Source organism: Beta vulgaris, chromosome 1 (genome assembly GCF_026745355.1).
Source record: "Beta vulgaris subsp. vulgaris cultivar EL10 chromosome 1, EL10.2, whole genome shotgun sequence".
Classification (NCBI taxonomy): domain Eukaryota; kingdom Viridiplantae; phylum Streptophyta; class Magnoliopsida; order Caryophyllales; family Amaranthaceae; genus Beta; species Beta vulgaris.
Window position 1 is genome coordinate 56378670 of NC_079202.1, and position 21237 is coordinate 56399906.

The 21237-nt window shown below is 30.9% G+C and overlaps 1 protein-coding gene across 1 annotated transcript; it reads right to left on the bottom strand.

Moving 5' to 3' along the window:
• Positions 1-965: 965 nt before the first annotated feature.
• Positions 966-8805, bottom strand: LOC104889507 (transcription factor bHLH110). Its single transcript, XM_010674748.4, is given in 8 exon segments — positions 966-1492; positions 2771-2830; positions 3288-3353; positions 3753-3818; positions 4331-4462; positions 7056-7382; positions 7384-7795; positions 8288-8805. Coding segments are annotated over 8 exon segments (1404 nt in total). The 5' UTR covers positions 8452-8805; the 3' UTR covers positions 966-1315.
• Positions 8806-21237: the final 12432 nt, after the last annotated feature.

Below are 21237 nucleotides of genomic sequence, written 5' to 3' on the forward strand. Positions count from 1 at the left end.
GCTGGGCTAGGGGTGAAGAGGGGGATGCTGGGGTGGGGGGGGGGGTTGGGCGCAGGTGTTGGTAGTGGTGGCTAGAGGTGATCAATACCGGAAATTCTATGGTCAACTGGAAAATGATACTAGGTTTGTTTTTGAAAAAGATGCTTTATAAGGTTTTTTATCGCAAAAATAAACTCGTAAAAGTTTTTGTTTTTGGCAAAATTTCCGCTAATTAATAGTATTGTGATGGATTTTGATCCAAAAGATCTAATGATTATATGGGTCAACTGTTAAGGAGTCTTAAGCCCATTGGGCCAACTTTATTCAGGTCGTAGGGTCTTCAACAGTACGGGCTTTCTGATTTGGGTAGTGGCATGATGGATTTGGATAGCAGTATTCATCTGGGTGACTTCTATGTGTAACGGGAAGCAACGAAATTGGGCCCATGTGTAATCTAAGGGGTTGTGTTACTTGTGTTTGTGACTTCGTGTGTCTTCTATTTTTCTTATAACTCAATGCTTGTTTTTCTTGAATAACTTTTCCATGAGCCCTTATAATATATTCTTTCCGTACTTTTTTAGTTGCTATATTTGCAAATTCACATTTTCGAAATACAATTTCAAAGATTAATATATTAACTATGTATAAGAAAAAGCTTTATAAAATTATATATTTGAAAATTAAATATTGAGACAAATGAAATAAAACTCGACTTACGTACGTAGTACTTTATAATAGAAACTTTAGTAAGGAACAATCTTATAAAATACTTGTTTTTTTGTTTTTGTCTAAAATTATCCTATACCTTTTGTATCTTTTGTTGTTCCCACTTTAATTGTGTGCATTTGCCAATTCAATTCTTTAATCTTACATATTTTTCATTACATATTTAGTAAAAATTATAACGATCGAATATTAAATTTATCAAGTAGATTTATAAATAATGAAAGGATACAAATATACAAATTTGAGACAGGAAGCCAGCATAATTTAATTAGTTTGTAATCCACCTAAAAGTTTATTATGGTTACAACAATATATATCTAACCAAAAACAAGTCTATTTATATGTAATCTCTCATGAGTCATGAATAATGATGTTGAAAAAGAATCGCATCTCTACTTTGAGCAATTAACAAATATAACACAAAATATTTTGCCTTAGATGAATGGATCAAACATGGTCTAACTTGATCTTGCAAAATTATTTCAAGATGACCAAGTTTGCTCCATTAATCATACAAAACATATCTAATTAATAATCACGCATGATTATTAATAAAAACCACCATATTATCTCCTTATTTTGCAATTTGCATGCATTAAAATTATAATTATTAGAAGCCCGCTGCCGAGTTATAAGTAGAAGGTGGCCAAATACTAACATTACTATTAGTGGCATCACTTGCTATATTTATATAGGACATGCATGATACGGGCACAAGGCATAACCCTCGGCTTCTAAGGTCTATTGATTTTTGTTCTTCACTCTCACAATACTCATCATCTGAAACCTGCAAAGTTATATAAACCATTTAAGTTCGATTCACGGATGTACAAATATAATCCATGCATGAGTTACGGGCATGTTCTTTTCGGCATAAAACAGCTGAATTGAACTGAATTGAATTGAACTGAAAATAAGCCGGGGAGAACAGGCGCTACTAGCCTACCAGCTATACAATATATACTACCTTAGGGTTTTTTATATATATATAATTAGAAAATTTGTCAAAAGAAACCTTTTAAAGGTTCAATTTTGCGAAAAAAAACTTATAAAACATTCTTTGCAAAAAGAAACAACAAACTTAATTTTTCTTGCAAGAAGAAACCTATTCCCATTTTCTGGTGTATTTTTTCTCAATTCCGGTAATGACCTTTCTATCTTTTTTAACCTCCGATTTCCATTAACTGCAACACCACTCCTATGCATCTCAAAAATCACACAGAAAATGAGAATAGGTTTCATCTTGCAAGAAAAATTAAGTTTGTGGTTTTTTTTCGCAAAAAACATTTTAAAAGGTTTTTTCTCACAAAATCAAACATTTTAAAGGTTTTTTTTTGACAAATTTTCCTTATATTATTGCAGTTTGATATTTTACACTATTCACAAATTTTACTTTGACCATCATTTATGATTTATACGTGAATAAAAATATAGTCATGTGAGATCTTATTAGATTTGTCTTGATATGTATTTTATTAATATGTACTTTTTATCTGTTTACAAATATAAAATTAAAAGTATTAGTCTTCATAGTTTTGCATTGACATGCGTAAAAAGTATAAACGAAAAGAGTATTGTATTACCAACTTACCATAGCAACGCTCATGAAGTTACCCTAGACAATTAACTTGATCAATCATATTTTCTTAGGTCATTATCTTTCTTTCTTTTTTTTAATGTTGGTTTCAAAACTTTTCCCCCAAAACTTAAAGAAATAAGAGAGGCTATCCCAAAAACATGTTACATAATGGATAAATCAACTCTTTTTTTTTTTTTTTTTTTTTTTTTACAGTTAATACACATATACTACCTCTGTTTCTTTTTAATTGTTACACTTATACTTTTCACGCATGCCGATGCACTACTTTGAACCTTTATATCTCTAATTTTGTATTTGTAAAAAATATAAAAACTACATATTAAAAGATCTCACATGACTATGTTTTTATTCACGTATAAATCATAAACGAGGGTCAAAGTGCAATTTATGAATAGTGTAAAATGTCAAAGTGTAACAATTAAAAAGAAACGGAGGTAGTATGATGCTAGACATCTAAGCACTTACCCTTCGAGCGTTGGAGGCTTTGTTACGTGATGCTAACTTCATATATGGAACACTTAGTGTCTGCAAACACAAAATTCATAAATTTATCAGTTCATCAACAAATATTCGAGAATAAGCTAGAGTTGATTTTCTTGTCATGATTCAATACCCTAATTTTATAATTCTTTAGTTTTAGTAGAATAAAAACCCTCGTCTAATATAATCTTATAATTAGTTGAATTCATTTCGATCGAAAAAATTAGTTGAACTTCATATAGGTGTATCATTATATTCACTTATTAGTTGTTATCTTTCGTCATCTAAAATTAATTTACCTCAAACTTATTATTGTAAGATAAAAGATACAAATTTATAAGCTTTGTTCCTTTTTGTCAAAGAACCAACTCAATTAAAAGTTTAAGCTGATGGTTGAGATACCATGAATAAATCTATACTCTATCACGCCCTCTCATGTAAGAGCCTTTGGGCTTTGGTCAATTTTTTTAAGTAATAATGTGATATCTCTATATGTTTGTACCTCGATTTGGTTTTGAAGGAAATTGATATATCCAATTGCTTCCATCAATACAGAAGCTGTATCTGTCTGCCAATCACACCCACAAGTGCTAATGTTAAATAAATAAAGTATATCAGCATCTTAATCCCACTACAATAGAGAAAATCACACATTATAATATTAATAGCTATCACAACAATTGGAAAAATGGCAATTGTAAATTTGTAATTCAGTTTTCTTAGAATTTTTTAAAAATGCTTATGCCTTTAAGAAAAATCTTAGTATATATATATACATCAGCTTTATAATCGAATATAGGTCAGAATGAAAGTCTTAACTCGTTATTATATTGAAATGACTTTAATTTGATTGATACTCGTTAGTGAAATTTGTGAATAGTATAAAATATCAAAGTGTAACAATTAAAATGAAACGAAGGGAGTACTTGATATTAATTGCAATCACATAGGAGTATGTAAAGAGTACCTTGCCGAAGGGTGCCACTAGTTGTTGAAGTGCCGCGATTCTATCTCCTAATTTCTCTTTCCTAACCTGATGAAAAACATCAATTAGCAACAATGTCATAAATTTACTAATTAAATCATATATGTAATGAAATATTTATAAAAATAACATTTCTAAATTACATTTACTTTAGAAAATGGATTCTTATACTTTCTCCGTCTTTTAAATGTTACACTTTCACTTTCCACGCATACCAACAAAAAATAATTATAAAACCATAGGATTAAAACTAGTAAATTTAAATATATTTAGAAACCATCAGATAACTTTAAGACCAACTATATACTTCCTCCGTTTCTAAATAAGTGCAACATTTGCATAGTTATGTGGGATCTTGTTAGATTCGTCTGAATGTGAAGTTTTTTAATATCAACTTTTTATAATTTTTACTTATTGATAATTGAAAATATTAATGGTTAAAATAATGCATTGACAAACGTGAAAACAAGAAGTGTTGCACTTATTTAGAAACGGAGGAAGTATCTAGAATCAAGCTAATTTAAGGCGCACTGCGCATGCATGCTAGCTATATTACCTACCTTAAGTGGAGGGTAAGAAGTGCCGCGTGATTCAAACCGTTGCTTTTTGGATGCCATTTGATGAACTAAGTTTGGCTCCATCGTATACTTCTTTGATTCAGGTGTGACTCCATTATTGTTAAAGGAAGAAAGCTTTAACCAAAAGAATACTAATAAATATTAGTAGACTACTTAGAAAAGAATGAAACAAAAAACCAAATAAACTAAACTTTGAAAAAAAAAAAAAAAAGAAGAAAAGAAAAAGGCTAATAAAGGTTCTGAAAAGAGAGATTTTTAATCATATCAATGAATAAAGCTGAAAGCATCCTTCTTATGATATACAAAAAGGTAAATTAGGACCATTCTTTTTCTCATTCAATAATCAAACTTCTTCAACTTTCTAAAAAATGTAGCTTTTTCCATTCTACTTAAGAAGTATTTATTATATTAAGGATGTCTTAGCCCAATGGTTAAGATTTAGGTATTGTAAACGATATGTCACGTGTTCGAATCCCCCCTTCTTTTTTTTGTGTAGCATTAATTCGTAACTCATATGGATTAAAAAAACAAGTATTTATCGTAAAATTAATTGATTGATCACTTTAATTTATATATGTATTTAACATATATATTGTCCAAAGTCATTATTGTATGCTTAAAAGACAAACTCAAGCTTGTGAAAGGAGAAGAAACATTAATATTAGAACTTATACATGTGTTTTAATTATTTAGCAGTGTATTTAAATTTTAAAATTCCCAAATTAATCCACAATACAAACTGCAACTAAACGGATACCATTTTAGTTCATCAGCTGGCTAGGGATGGAGATTCTCTCCAATTACTTGATCATTTTATGAGATGATATTAAACGACATTAAGGATTTTTTGTCATAAAGTACTTTATAAATATCGTCAATGTTGTTAAAATCGGGATTATAGTTTGAATCGAAAACGAGATTTAGAATCGAATCGTAAAATCGAATCGTAGAATCGTAAGATTCTATAAACATGTATAATCGAGATATTGCACTCAATCTTCATTGAATATGCTAAAATTATAAGTCAAAAGATCTAAAAATTGGAAAAAATAGTTTTTACCCACTTTATTGACAATAACTAACAATATATATCTCTTATTTTCTTTGTTAGCATGATTTAAACTTGCGAGGTTTTTTCTAGTCAACAAAAAGGTATAGAATCATCTAGAATCGCGAATCGAATCGTCTACCATATTTTGAATCGTAAAATCGTAAGATTTTAAGATTTGAATCGCGATTTTTAATAACTTTGAATGTCGTTTTTGTGATAAAGTACCTTATATAAAATTGTTGTCAAAAAGTACCTTTTACCATGTTATTTATTGCAAAACAACACCTTTTGCCAGATTCCAAAAGTTTACCAAAACTCCAGCATTGACTACACCACGTGCTTGGCCCCTTATCACTAAACCAACCAAAATGACCCACTCCCATCAACCCAACTCATCCCTCACCCACTGCCACCACTACCTCCCCTTCCCCACCCACTATACCACCCCTTCACGACCCATTGCCACCCCCTAATATTCCCACGCACAACCTCAAAATTTCCCCTCGAACCACTACCATCCTTGCACTATGAAATCCCTCCTCCTCCTTCGTCCTTTCGCTTCTCAACCACAACTTTTCCCCTCCCATTCCCCCACCCTTCTTCCACAGTCCTGCAAACCCCCTCCCCTTCCCCCGCAACTCAGCATTGCTCTAAAAGCTCCATATACCCTTCGGAAACTCCTCGCAAAATTACCGGGAAACTCAACAACACTCGCATTCTCTCTTATCCCAATTTCATATATGCCCTCTCATTGAACACATCTTTTTACCCAAAAATGGTATGCGTGACTGCAGGCGGGAAAAGGGAGAAGGGTGGGGTGCACGACTGCAAGGGAAGGGGACGGGGGCTACGAGGGAGAGAGGGAGGTGTTTTCGGTGGATGGTGGTTGTTTTCGGGTGGATGGATAAGGTTTCGTGGGGGTGGGATTGTTTTAGTTGGTGGTATGGTTGTTTTGGTTGGTGCTGGGCCGGGGGTTTTTCGTTGGTTTTGGGGTGGAGGGGCTGACAGCTGTGGGTGGGCAAGGGGAGGGAGAGGTGGCAGTGGATGGGCAGAGGGGTTGTTTTGGGTTAGTTCAAGATCACGTGCCAAGCACGTGGTGTAGTCAATGTCGGAGTTTTGGTCAACTCTTGAAATCCGAAAAAAGGTGTGATACTTTTTGACAACATTTTTTATATAAGACTTTTTCATAAAAACCATATTTATAAGGTACTTTCTGACAAAAAATCCAACATTTAAAAGAGATTATGAACATACGTAGTTCCTCTCTTTTCTATACGTAATACATGCAACAACATGGACCTTATGTGGCCAATTTTTTTAGCTTCGATTTTATTTGCCATATGACATCTTATTATAATTCGTTTAAATTTATATTTTCAAAAAAATAATTTCCTTTTTTCATCAACAGTGTATCTTGGAGGTTGTGTATAATTCAATGTTGCATGTATTAAGAAAGGAGAAAAAAACATTATAGAAGCATTTCTGTCTCTCAATCCAATAATTGGTCCGATGGTTTAATAATAACTGAAGAGAATCCTATCTTTCCCTTGGCTACTACTGGGAAAAAGAAAACAGGTAAAAAGGAAAAAAAAATAAAATAAAGGATAAATTCAGGCAAAGTAATCATAATTAATAAGAGAAAAGGAATGCACTTACATTACTATTAGCAATATTATTGCATACTTTGACATCATTAGACTGCTGCAAATCATAATCAACGCCAAATTGAGGACTACCTTTGAACAGCTCTAGGAGATGATTAGTTGTTGGAGTAGAATGAGTAAGATTATCTCCACTACTTAATAATCGTGCGGTGGCAAAGAGATCAAAACCATCTTGAACATTATTAGCCATCTGATCAATTGTACTTGAGCTTGTAGATATTGATGATAATGAAGACATGTTATTGATCTTTTTATTACTCATGTTTGAAATATTTACACTAGGAAAAATCTGGCTAAAAGTAGTAGTTATTCCATTATTAGTATACATTATTATTATTATGATATTGTATATTTGGTTGAAATAACACTGAAGATTGATAGAGCTCCTTATTATTATTATTATTATGAGGAAGAATATGGTTTTTGTATGTAGGAGATAATGTGTTCTTGAGAAGTAATATTTCAGGATTAGATGAAGTTGAAGAGCTTAAGATATCACTAATTTTGGTGAAATTAGGATTTTCATGATCATTTAGGGAAGTTGAAGATGATGGTTCTTCTTTAATTTTATCATTATTAAGTTGTTGATTATGAATTTGGTGAGAAGTAGATTGATTAATGCTAATATTAATATGATCATTAGGCCAAGGAAAGTTCATGTCTTGTCTTATGGGGTTGTTGAGGGAATGAGGAGGAGCTTCATCACAAGGTTCATGAATATTGCCATTATTCCTGCATACATTAAAAAGAAGGAATTCTTAAACATGCATTCTTAGAAATAATGAAGGATTTTTTTTGAGCTTACTAATTACTTTATTAATAGAAAATACATTTACTCTAAAGGATTATAATTTGTACAAGGGGAGGGTAAACTATTCCATCTTTTTTGGAAATATTTCAAGAATTAGATCCCTAAAAAAGTAAGAGAACAAAGAAGAAATTAGGTAGAACTAACCACATCAAATTAAAAAGGTAATAATGGTGAAACCCTAATTTGAGAAAAATGCATGCAAGATTTTAGAGATTTTTTTTTGACATTGTTTTTAAAAGAATAAATTTAATTTCCTATATTAATCATCAAAATCAGAAAACACTAAAAAGAGCTCATTTATTATATATTCTCCTTAACCTAAAAGACAGAAAACAATTTAATAAATAAAATTTACAGATAAATGCTAAAATTCTCCCTTGAAAAAAAGAGAGAAAATGTTGAAGTTAACTTACAAGAAGAAAGAGGAAGTTCTCCAAGGATGTTCATTATTTGGAACATTGCTAAAACAAGAAGAAGGCAAAGAAGCAACTGGATTAGAAGATCCAACAAGCTCATCTTCATCTTCATGAAGCTGATGATGAAGATTTGTAGATTCCATGCTTATACTATCACACATTTAAGTATAATAATTTTCATAAAAAGAAAAAAGAGAGTTGAAAATCCCAAGAAATAAGAGTATATATGAATAATTAAATACTCTTTCCCATCCTAGCTTGCTCCCTCAAAACAGCAAGAATAGTTTCAGGTGACAGCCACAGCCCACAAACTCCAAGTTTTTGCATTGCTTTTTAACAACTTTAACACCCTCTCTTTTCTCTTAAAGCATCCTTGAAAAGTAACAAAGCTTAACTTAAGAGGAATAAGGGTATTTTATCTTTCTCCTATATAAGGACTTTTTGAAATATTGACAATTAATTAGTGTAAGAATAAACTATGTATGATGCGGATGTTTGCTTACTATGTGTCGGGAAAGTGTTTAGAAAGTTATTGCTAAGTTTATAAACTATGTGTGCATTTATTTGCCTTTTCTCCCCTCTCTCTGCTAAATGCAGCCCTTAGGGCTGCATATAAGCATTAAATACCTTTTCTAAACTAGTATAAAGTTGGTTATTTATGGCAAAAAGCATGCATTTATCAAGGTCATTAATGCTTGTTTTACAAAATAATTTCCATTTATTAAGGGCTGCATTTAGCTTTTCCCATATATATAAAGTTTACGTGAGAATACTTTTATATGAGAAAAAAACAATAAAAATATAATATATTTTAGTGAAAATATAATTCATTTTTAAAATATTATATGATAATTTTTTTTCTTAAAAATGTCTTTTTGAAAGATGGACCCATATGAAAGAAAAGGTTCATTATAATTTAGCTAAGATGAATTACTTATTTTGGTTAAAAAGGATTATAACAAAGTGTTCAAGTTGTAAATATAAGGATTGTTCTCAGGGAAACACATCCTTATCTATATACATATATTTTGCTTAATAATAGAAAGTTGGTAACAGAAAAAAAAGAAGGTAATTTTATGTTTGCAACTATCTTTTTTAGTTTTCATAATATTAAAATTGAAAAACCTAAAACTAAAAATGATAGCTAAAAATCTATTGAATTTCTAATTTTGTTATTTTAATTTTTATATATATCATACTTCATCCAGTCTAAAGTGCACCACTTCACACTAGAAGTTTCAAAATTGGTGCTCCAACATTACCTTATTTAATTAATAGATTTTCTGTATCTTTTCCCAGAACATGATATGGTCCGTTGTCGTTTTATCTCTTTTGGATATATCTTTCTCCTCATATATGAACATCTTCAGTATTATGTAATTTTCTCAATTTTCCCCACATCAGACTTATTATGAAACAGGATAAGTATATAGCTATTTGGCTAGTATACATACATATGACTTAATTTAATTTTTTTGTTATATAATATTCTATGCTTACATATAAACCTCTTGATCAAATCATCATTTCTATATGTGTGACTAAATTTAATTTTATTAATTAGAAAGAGGGAGAGATTAATGGAGAAATAACTAATTATGACATAGAGGTAGATGAAAAGATTGAAATAAGTTTTTTTTTTCTTCTTCAAGAGGAAAGATAAATTTCATTAATTGAAAGTCATACGACATCTACAATCAATATTAAAAAAAAAATGAAGCACAACCTAACTTGATCAAATAAATTCTTCTCCGATATAGCACACACAAATGTTTTTATACATTATATTATATAGTCTTTGTTGTTATATAGTACATATATAAAACATTTTCTATTTTCTGAATAGAAGGTAGTTTGAAAAAAACAAAAACACCCTATCACTCCATAACAAAAACCCAACAAAACAAAACAAAAAAAAAACCCTAACATCTATACCATATATATATGTGATCACAATTCACATTGTCTTATCCTTTTCCAATCACTATCATCTAGCATTTTTCTTACCATTATCTAAGAACAAACGAAAGAGTATTAAATTTGTCGGGCCAAAAAATCTTTTTTCTTTCTCTTCCCAAATATTTGTTTTGTTTTATATATACTCCTGTTTCATTTGGGAGATAGGGCAAGAGTTTTATTCTTTTTGGCAGTCTGCAATAACAGGAAGATGATTACTTTGCAAGATTGCAGCAACCGAGCAAGGTTATGATGATAATTGTCTTTCACTTCAATCTCAAGCCTTTTAAATAAAGGCTGTTAGGCTGTGGTGAGAAATTAATGATGCTACTCTTACCCTTTTTGCTTCCCTACTCTCTCACCCCGTCTTATTTGTATACAACTATACAAGTATGTAGACTGTTGTATTAATCAATTTTCTACTTAATAATATAATACTCCATCTTATGCTTTTGATCAGATAATAATAACAATATCTTATGCTTGGTCGGTTATGAAATATATTTGAGTAATGACTCTAGCTAGGAGCTTAATGGCCCCAACTATTACATCCATCATGAATGTATGTATTAGGGCAATTATGGCTTGTCTAAGCCTTGATTCTCTACCAAGATGAGAAATGATAAACCTCTAACTGCTAGATGTTTATAAACATCTAGCAGGGGTAAAATTGTCAATATACATGAAAAAAAGTTATTAGTCAAACAAAAAAGTAATCTCGAAAATTGGGCACTGTTAGAAAATTTCGATGCTAATATATGATGTTCATGCTACTACAACTTGTGTTCGTGTAACTATAACTAGTGTTTATGCAACTAAAAATAGTGTTTATGTATAAACAGATAATGTTCGTATTTTTTTTAATTGGACACTGTCAGAAGATTCCTATGCTAATATACAGTGTTCATGCTACTAGAACTAGTGTTCGTGTAACTATAACTAGTGTTTATGCAACTCACAATAGTGTTTGTGTATAAACAGATAGTGTTCGTATTTTTTTTTTACATATCTAAATAAGAGATAGAGAAGAGTAAAATAAAAATATGATGAAATTATATCAAGATGGATGTCTATTTGTAGAGAATAAAAATATATGAATATTGATATATTTTTTATTTTTTTCTAAAATATATTTTTTGAGATATACAAGTTTAAAAAATTGGAAAAAGTAATTTGTTTGGATAAAGAATATAATGACATGTGTACCACTTATATGTTGCCACATGAATGTTAGATGTTTGGCAAACATCTAGCAGTTAGAGGTTTATCATTTGTCCTACCAAGATAGGGAGTATAGGGACTATTCTATTTGTTTATAATTAGGGAAATTTCCTGAGGTACTCTTGAGGTTTGGCTTAATTCTGAAAATAACCTTATGCTATGTTTGGATAGCAAGATTTCATTTCAAATCCCGGATTTGGATGAAATCTATTGTTTGGATGACATGGAATTTGAAATTATGGAATTTGTCCAAATTCTCATCAAAAGCCTGTATTAGTAGAATTTGAAATTCAAGCTATTACCTTGTCATTTGATAAGGGTATTTTGAGCCCAAATATAAAGTTCAGGGGTATCTGAGTAATTCCCCAAATATGAGAGGTAATTTGATAATTACGTCAAACTTCAGGGTACTTGAGGAAATTTCCCTTATAATTATTTTAGATGTACAGTTACAAGTAGTATGACAAAACCATAAATTATTGGATGTAACTATTATTATATATCGTAATTTATGGTGTAACAATGCAAACACTATTGCTTCTTTTGTTTTTTTTTTAAAACTCCTCGAATGGCATGAAATAAATGAAAAAATCATCATTATTTGTATAGTACGTCATTTTTGTTGTAGACTATGTTGGCTATGTGTATTTATTACATAATAAGTTATGGCGTAACATTACACTCAAAACGCACTCTTTACCTGAAGACCTAATGTCCATAACATTAATATTGTAGATTGTGAGTGTAATTGCAGAATCAAAGAGAAAAATCAATTAGTAAGTTGAGTAATCTTCAAATAACTTACAAGTTTAAAGGAGATCCGAGATTTGATCTTGAAATTGTATGGACGTATTCCACCTCTTATTCATACTTTTATTTGGCAGTTCATGCCCTTCTTCGGCACCAAAAACAAATAAATTTGGCAGCTGTTGTAGTGCCTTTTTAAAGGCCATTGTTATCAGTAATTAATGCAAGCAAGTCAATCTACTCACGAACTCGCTTCGATGTTTTGTTGTTCTTATTCGTCAGATGGCAGTTGCCTAATTCATCAAATATCTCTAGCGGAAGTTTGAGGTCGTACAGTTCCGTTTGGAATCCCTCGTGTCTATAATATATTGTACCCCGAAAATTTTACAATGATCTATTTGAAAAAAAAAACTATCATAATACTTTAATGTGAGTCACGAATTTGTATACGTCATCAGTATGTATATTCCAATTATATGCTTATATTTTAAGCAGTTTGATGACATTTCAAAATTAGTTATAGATAATAACCAAAATTATACACTATAAAGTCTGAAATTAATATTTTTTATATTAAATTTTGATATGATAAACAAAATTATCCAATTATAATTTTATAAAATAGAACTTTATAATATAAGTAATTAGTTTATAATCGATGGAAACATATGACAATTTACTTAAACATTATTGTCATTCTATGGAAAAAAAAAAATAATAACGAACTTTTCTTATTTTAGTTTTTTTAATATATATAATTTGGTTTTGGATTATTTGTATTGATTTAGCGAGATTAACACTAGGACTATGTTAGGAAATAATGTATATGATATGTTTCCTTATGTATAGAGTTCTAGGTTTATATGGTTTTGTATTTTGTATAATATATATACATGATGATATCAATATAGAAAGGCAAGCAAATTAAACCCTAAACACTTCTTGACATGATATCGGAGCCGTATCATTTTTTCTCTCTCTATTTCCACTCGACCATCATGTACGACGACCAAGAAAAGCCGCTGGAAAATCCTTCTTCTAAAACCGACATTACAAATCCTATTTTCCTTGGCACCGGTGATAGGTCGGGCGATTTTATTACTCCCATGAGGCTTCGTTCGGATAATTATGATGATTGGGTGAGTGATGTTCAACTTGCTCTTGAGGCTCGTCGCAAATACAGATTCGTTGATGGCACAATCCGGGACTGAACTGAAGTGAACTGAACTTATTGGAGCTGAACTGAACTGAACTGAACTTATTGGAGCTGAACTGAACTGAATTGAATTAAATTGAATGTAATAAATATATAAATAATATTTTAAACAATAATAATATGAATATTAAAATAATAATTATAATGATAAGTAATAATAATGAATAATAATGAATATTAAATAATAATAATAATATTTTGGATATTTTTAAATGATAGTTATAAATAAATAATATTAATAATCATAAATTAATAATAATAATAATTAATGATAATAATGATAATTAATAATAATTATTTTATATTATTTGTATTAATATATTAATACTTGATGATGATATATAATAACAATAATATCTAAGAAGTAAATTAATATTACTATTTTAATAATTAGATTTAATAATATAAAATATTTAGTAATAAAAATAATGATTGGGTTGGACCGTGAAAATTACATCATAAACCGTCTTGACGCGATTTGACTGGTTTATGGGCTAAAAAAGTGGGTTTATTTGTGCTTTGACCTAAACCATGTTCCTCCTAATAATAATAGTAATAATAATGAGTAAAACTATAATAAACAAAATAATATATAGAAACAACAACAACAACAATAATAATAATAATAATAATAATAATAATAATAATAATAATAATAATAATAATAATAATAATACTTAATAATAATGATATATATTTTTGAATAATAATAATAATAATAAGAGTAATTAGTAAAATAAATTATACCAACATAATAATAATATTTAACAATGGTTATGAAAGAATGGAGCTGAACTGAACTGAAAATAAGTTGGGGAGAACAGACGCTTAATATGTATAGATTAATTACATATAGTCTCTCTTAGGAAAGGTATTGTAGTGTTTGATAAATGCGGAACAAATCAATGAAATAATATAAGAACGAGAAAATCAATAAAGAAGATAAACAAGAGAACACAAGGATTTACGTGATTCGGTCAAAGTAAACCTACGTCCACGGGTGGGGGATTCGAGCTTCTTCCTAAAATACAAAAGGCTAAAAGTGTGTGTCAAACAATGATCACCGAAAGGGTCCTTTTATAACATAAGGAAACCCTAATAAATCCTAGAATAATCTCCTAGTATAATTCTACTGACGACTTAAAAACATAGGGTTAAAAACAATATAAAAACCCGTGAAAAACACGTCGCCCGGTAGGGCGATAAAAAATCCAGTTCAACAGTTCTTCATAAAACAACCATAACTTTCTCGTTTCTCAGCGGAATCTGGCATATGACCTGTTGTTGGAAAGCTCTTGGAACAAGCTATATCACATCAAAACCATTTAAAAAATTGAGAAATACGTGTATTTAAAGTTAACCTTGTGCCATTTTCAAAAGATTTCAAGTCACAAATAACAATCTCATTACTATTAGTTGCCTATCCCCGTAATTTATTACTATCCCAAAGCTACCTATGAGTTGTTATCAGTTGTCTAACATATAAGCTTCAATAGTATTTACAGTTTATGTAAGAATTGATAGTTGTTTAACAAGTACTCCCTCTGTATTTTTTTATCTTTCTCACTTAGAATCTTGACACTATTCACAATTAGATAGAATCTTTTAGATTTTTCTCAATATATAAGAAAAAATATAGTCATATGGGGTCTTGTTTGATTCGTCTCAATGAGTACTTTATTAATATTCAATCATCATAATTTTTACTAATATGTAATGAAAGATATTTAATGTATAATAAGTGATTTGATAAACGTGCAAAGTCAAAGTAGGAAAGATAAAAAAATACAGAGGGAGTACTCTCGAGTCTCGATTTTCATTCTTTCTAATTTACTCACTTCACTTTGGAGGAGAATCAAGGAAGAAATCCAAAAATAAGATAGCAAAATTGAAAGGCGGAAAAATAAATAAATTTAAGAAGGCTTATATATTTTAAAATACGTGGATGGAAAAAGAAGATAAAATAGATGAAATATATTACTAAAAATAGAAAAAAAATATATATAAATTTTTTTAAAAAAATTGTAAATTAAAAAGAAACAAAAGTAACATAACAATGATTTAAATGACTAAATGAGATAAGACAGATGAATTAATCAGTCCCACAAAAGCTCGCATCAGAGTATAGACCAGAGAGAGCGGGATGATAAAGATAACAGGGTATGGGAAACTTTGGCTTTATTTTGTCACCTTTTTGCTTTTACCCTTCAAGAATCAAGAGTTCAAGGTATCCTCATTCCTCATTCCTCGCCCCAAAGTCGTCCATCCTTCCATTATGCAGTTGCACTTGCACCTCCAAAAGAAAATTCCCATTGATATATTAGTTGTGTGTCTTGTGCTTTTACATAACTTGGTAACTAAAGAAAAATATTAATATAATTGGCCATCGTGTATTCATATTGTTTTACAAACGTGACAATAGTGATGATTTAAACACAATTTGTTAAATGATATGGGTGTACAATAAGTTATTTTGAGAAAAAGAGTAATTTTTTGCGCTATATGAACGTGCAAAACCCTTTGATCTATATCGGAAGCCAACCTGTTTCATAAAATGGTCATGTCGTGTCAACCCACTTATTTAATCGTTTGTGTTGTATTAGTAACCATATTACATAAACGCGTAAAACAGTTTGACCCAAATCCACTAATTTCGTGTCGTGTTTGTTTTTTACAACACTAGTAAAATGTGTACATGAATCAAAATAAGAAGTAATTTTATTCTTACGTTCGAACAATTCTGAATTCATGTGGCTCAATTTACTAATCCGCACCTGCAGTGCACCATTTATGAAATGCTCATTAAGTTATTTTACTACTTATGCAGTACGTTATCTTTATTTATCCATGATGAAACAAAATCAAACCTTGCATTATTTTTAAAGTCATAAATGTCATATAGTATTACTTATTGAAGAGTAATCTACAAGTCTATTTTTTTTTTTGTCGACATCTGGATTCTTCCTTGGATGCATGTGTCTTCGATCTTACAATAATAATGCAAGAAAAAGGGACATAGTTTTCTGCCAAACTAGCTAAAATATGCATAACCACTGCCAAAAAAAAAACGTCATTTGCAACTTATTTTTTTACAACAGATCTAAATTGCGCGAATTACAGTTAAAGTCGTATTAGCAAACGGGTATATCCACGCACTATTAATGGTAGAAATAGAATATATGAGCTATTGATTTTTTATTTAATGGTTAATATTGCTCAAACTCTACCTTATAGAGTTATTTTACAACTCTAAAGGATCTAAACACAGAGTAGATATATCTGTTAGTGATTAGTTCTTGAAGTAGCTACGAAGTTTAGAAGGTAAGTTATGATAAAACTAGCTCTTCATTTCCCCTAAAAAAAATTAGCTCCTTATTTGATTTTTTAGGGATTGTAGTATTCTACAACTAATGATGGAGCAAATGATAAATTATATACTTTTTATGAGAAGTTATCTCATATTCTAACCGCTATCTTTTGGGTACCCGGTCTATTTCTTATTGATATTCCTAATTTGTCAATTTGACTTGCATATATGTCAATGAACATCTTTGACTATTAGTATATGTAATTAAATAGTAGTAAAATCAATGAAAACTTAGTTAAAAAGCCTAATTTTATAATAACGTATTTAATAAACCATTAAAAGGATGATGACAACTCCAATTCAGAAGAAAAGAATTAGGGTTTTTTAGGAGGAAGAAGAGAGAGGGGAGAGGATAAGGTGGCTATGATGAAATCTAGTTGTTTAGAAAGAAATGTCTGAAATCAAGAAATGATGTAAAAGAGAATCGGTTTTAAACTTTTTGTATTGCAAGACTTTATTAACTAAATTTGTTTTTCCAATATTTTCATTGTCGATCAGTGGCTTGACTCACTTGGTAAGAATTCCACCTCATGACCTCAAGGTTAGGAGTTCGAATCCACCAAGTGAGGGCACTTGGAGGAGAATTCCCCTTACAACTCCCCTTCATTCCAAGTGCTTGGTGTCTGTACGAGGACAAGTGAGCAACCTATAAGTTATTCATCTTAAGAATAAAAAAAAAGGATAGGAGCTAGCTCAAGTGGTTAGAGTGTTTCCCCTTGGCCCTTGAGGTCAGGGGTTCGATCCTTACCCCCAGCATTATGCTGGGGTATTTCCTTAGCATGCTATGCATGTCTTACCGGCCAATGTGTTGGTAGTTCCTACAGGCTAGTAGCCTGGTAGGGGTTAGCTCTTGGGCTAACTTAATTTCCTAATAATAATAAAAAAAAAAAATCTTAAGAATAAAAAGAAAAACACAAATACGTACTAAAGAGTATAAGTGTGTGTAATATCTTTCAATATATCATGATCTTTAATTTTTAAACATAAAAGATATCCACTTTTTCCTTAATTTTCTTTCACGATAGCAAAATTGTCTCATCAGAATTAAGCTGCAGAAGTATATCGTGATTGGATTACACTAGATCATTCAACTTTCTTTTAACAGGCAACAAGATCAATTCAAAGATTTAGAAGGCACTTAAAATTGCAGTACCTCTTCTGCATCAATAATGCACTAATGTTAGTCCCACGTTAGCCAGTCCCCATAAAGTGTAACTAGTGACACCATAGTATGTACCTGTTTTTCTTTTCGTTTGGTCCTACTCTTGGCTCGCAAATTAGATCCTACACCGAGGTGTAGGATGAACATCCTACACCTTGCCCATGTAGCTAACTTTTGGCAATATTTTTGAAAAGTGGGTCAGTTCTTTCTCTCTCATCACGTGAAACAATTTTTTTAGAAATGCATAGGGGGTATAATAATCTACGAGTGTACATTTGGGGATTTTCAGTGATCAAAGCAATGACCATCAATGTACATTGTGATTTTATTGAATTTCGGTATGAGATTGTAATTGTACATATTGAATTTCATTAGTGAACAAACATCAAAACACCAGTGTACAAAGAATGGAAATTACTCACTTGACATATTTCGGTATGGGACTGTAATTGTACATATTGAATTTCATTACTGAACAAACATCAACACACCCAGTGTACAAAGATTGCAAATTACTCACTTGACATCAACTTCATGAATTGGGTTACTTTCAGCTGGGGGTTGTCATTGTACATTTTGATTTTATTAATGAACAACCACGAAGCCAAGGATGTACAAGGAGGTTGAGTGTGGAAAAGAGAGAAGTGGTGAATTTCGGTATGAGACTGTAATTGTACATATTGAATTTCATTAGTGAACAAACATCAACACACCCGTATACAAAGATTGCAAATTACTCACTTGACATCAGCTTCAGGAATTGGGTTACTTTCAGCTGGGGGTGTCATTGTACATTTTGATTTTGTTAATGAACAACCACGAAGCCAAGAATGTACAAGGAGGTTGAGTGTGGAAAAGAGAGAAGTGGTGAACAGTATATGGGGGACATCAAATCAGTTATTAAATGGTGAACAGTAACTGTCAAATCAGTTACTTTTTGTATTTTTGACATGTACACTGGATGTAGTGGGAATGTACATTAGCTGTCAAATCAATTACTTTTTTGCATGTTGAATGGTGTGTTTCATTCTTATTTCCTTGCGTTTTGGAGCTGGTGTAGGATACTCATCCTACACCTTGGTCCATGATCTACTAATTGCTCTTAGTTGTCAAATCAATGTACATTGTGATTTTATTGAATTTCGGTATGAGATTGTAATTGTACATATTGGATTTCATTAGTGAACAAACATCAAATACACCCGTGTACAAAGAATGGAAATTACTCACTTGACATATTTCGGTATGGGATTGTAATGTACATATTGATTTTCATTACTGAACAAACATCAACACACCCAGTGTACAAAGATTGCAAATTACTCACTTGACATCAACTTCATGAATTGGGTTACTTTCAGATGGGGGGTTGTCATTGTACATTTTGATTTTATTAATGAACAACCACAAAGCCAAGGATGTACAAGGAGGTTGAGTGTGGAAAAGAGAAAAGTGGTGAATTTCAATATGAGACTGTAATTGTACATATTGAATTTCATTAGTGAACAAACATCAACACACCCAGTGTACAAAGATTGCAAATTACTAACTTGACATCAGCTTCAGGAATTGGGTTACTTTCAGCTGGGGGTTGTCATTGTACATTTTGATTTTGTTAATGAACAACCACAAAGCCAAAAATGTACAAGGAGGTTGAGTGTGGAAAAGAGAGAAGTGGTGAACAGTATATGGGGGACATCAAATCAGTTATTAAATGGTGAACAGTAACTGTCAAATCAGTTACTTTTTGTATTTTTGACATGTACACTGGAGTAGTGGGAATGTACATTAGCTGTCAAATCAATTACTTTTTTGCATGTTGAATGGTGTGTTTCATTCTTATTTCCTTGCGTTTTGGAGCTGGTGTAGGATGCTTATCCTACACCTTGGTCCATGATCTACTAATTGCTCTTGGCTATCTCAAATTTTTGGGTTGCATTACTTCTTTAGAAAATAATTCCCACTTTCCAGAAGGTAAAACTAATTTCTCATTATAGGTTGGAGATCAAAAAAAAAAAAAATTAAGCTGAACTACTAAATGAGATAACGATTTTAATAATAAAAAAAATCTTTAGTAGAGTGAAAAAAATTTCAACGAGTGATATGGATAAGTTGTGGTGAATCTAAACTAAACCACTACATCCGATGGCGATTTAACTAAAATAATTCACTATATGAATTAACAATTCATGAATTTTGACCCGCTAAATCAGGTAGTGGTTTTTTAGTAAAACTAGTACCTGAAATAACTGTTCTTATTGGCTAACTGCTAATAAGTCACTTAGAGCATTCCCAGTGGTGATGAGTTTGATCACCAAATTTTTCTATTTACTCATGTTTTGATCATTTCATGATCAAATGTATCACCTCCACCCCACTCATCAACAAAAAAAAACCATCAAACTCTATTTTATCTCTCCTACTTTTCACTACCTCACCTGAACTTTCTCTCTCCTATTTCTCTTTCCTACTTCAATAAATAATATAATTTACATATTAAAAATAAAAATGAACCATCTTATGATTACTTAAAATTATAATAATTAATTACCAAAATTAATTATCATTATTGGGTTATTAGTAAAATAATAATTAATATAAATATCTTTAGAGAAAAATGAAGTATAAATATTTTTAGAGAGAGAAAGGTGAAGAGGAGAAGTGTTTTTTTTTTGTTCTGAAATATATCAATATGGGTATCATTTTATAGAGGAGAAAAAAAAAATGAATTTTGGTTTTTTTTTTTTTTTTGAAATAGGAATTTTCTAGTAAATTCCGTGGATATTTCCACGAAATTTCCCAAAAAAACACAGCAGCAGCCACGTGGCAGCTTGCCACTGGCTGGCTGTGTGTGACAATTTTGTCTTCAATTTTTGCACGGTTCAAGCTTGCCACATGGTGATGAGTTTTTTCACATGGTGAGCAATGACATGATTTGTTACTTGGTGATAGGTTTTGTATCACCAATGGGATGCTTGTTTTTTTTTGTTCAACTCAAAATTTCTGATGATGGATTATATCACCATTGGGAGTGCTCTTTTGGGTTGAACAAAAAAAAACAAGCATCCCATTGGTGATACAAAACCTATCACCAAGTGACAAATCATGTCATTGCTCACCATGTGAAAAACTCATCACCATGTGAACCGTGCAAATTGAAGACAATGGGATCCTTGTCACACACAGCTAGCCAGAGGCAAGCTGCCACGTGGCTGCTGCTGTGTTTTTTGGGAAATTTCGTGGAAATTTCCACGGAATTTCCCAGAAAATTCCTATTT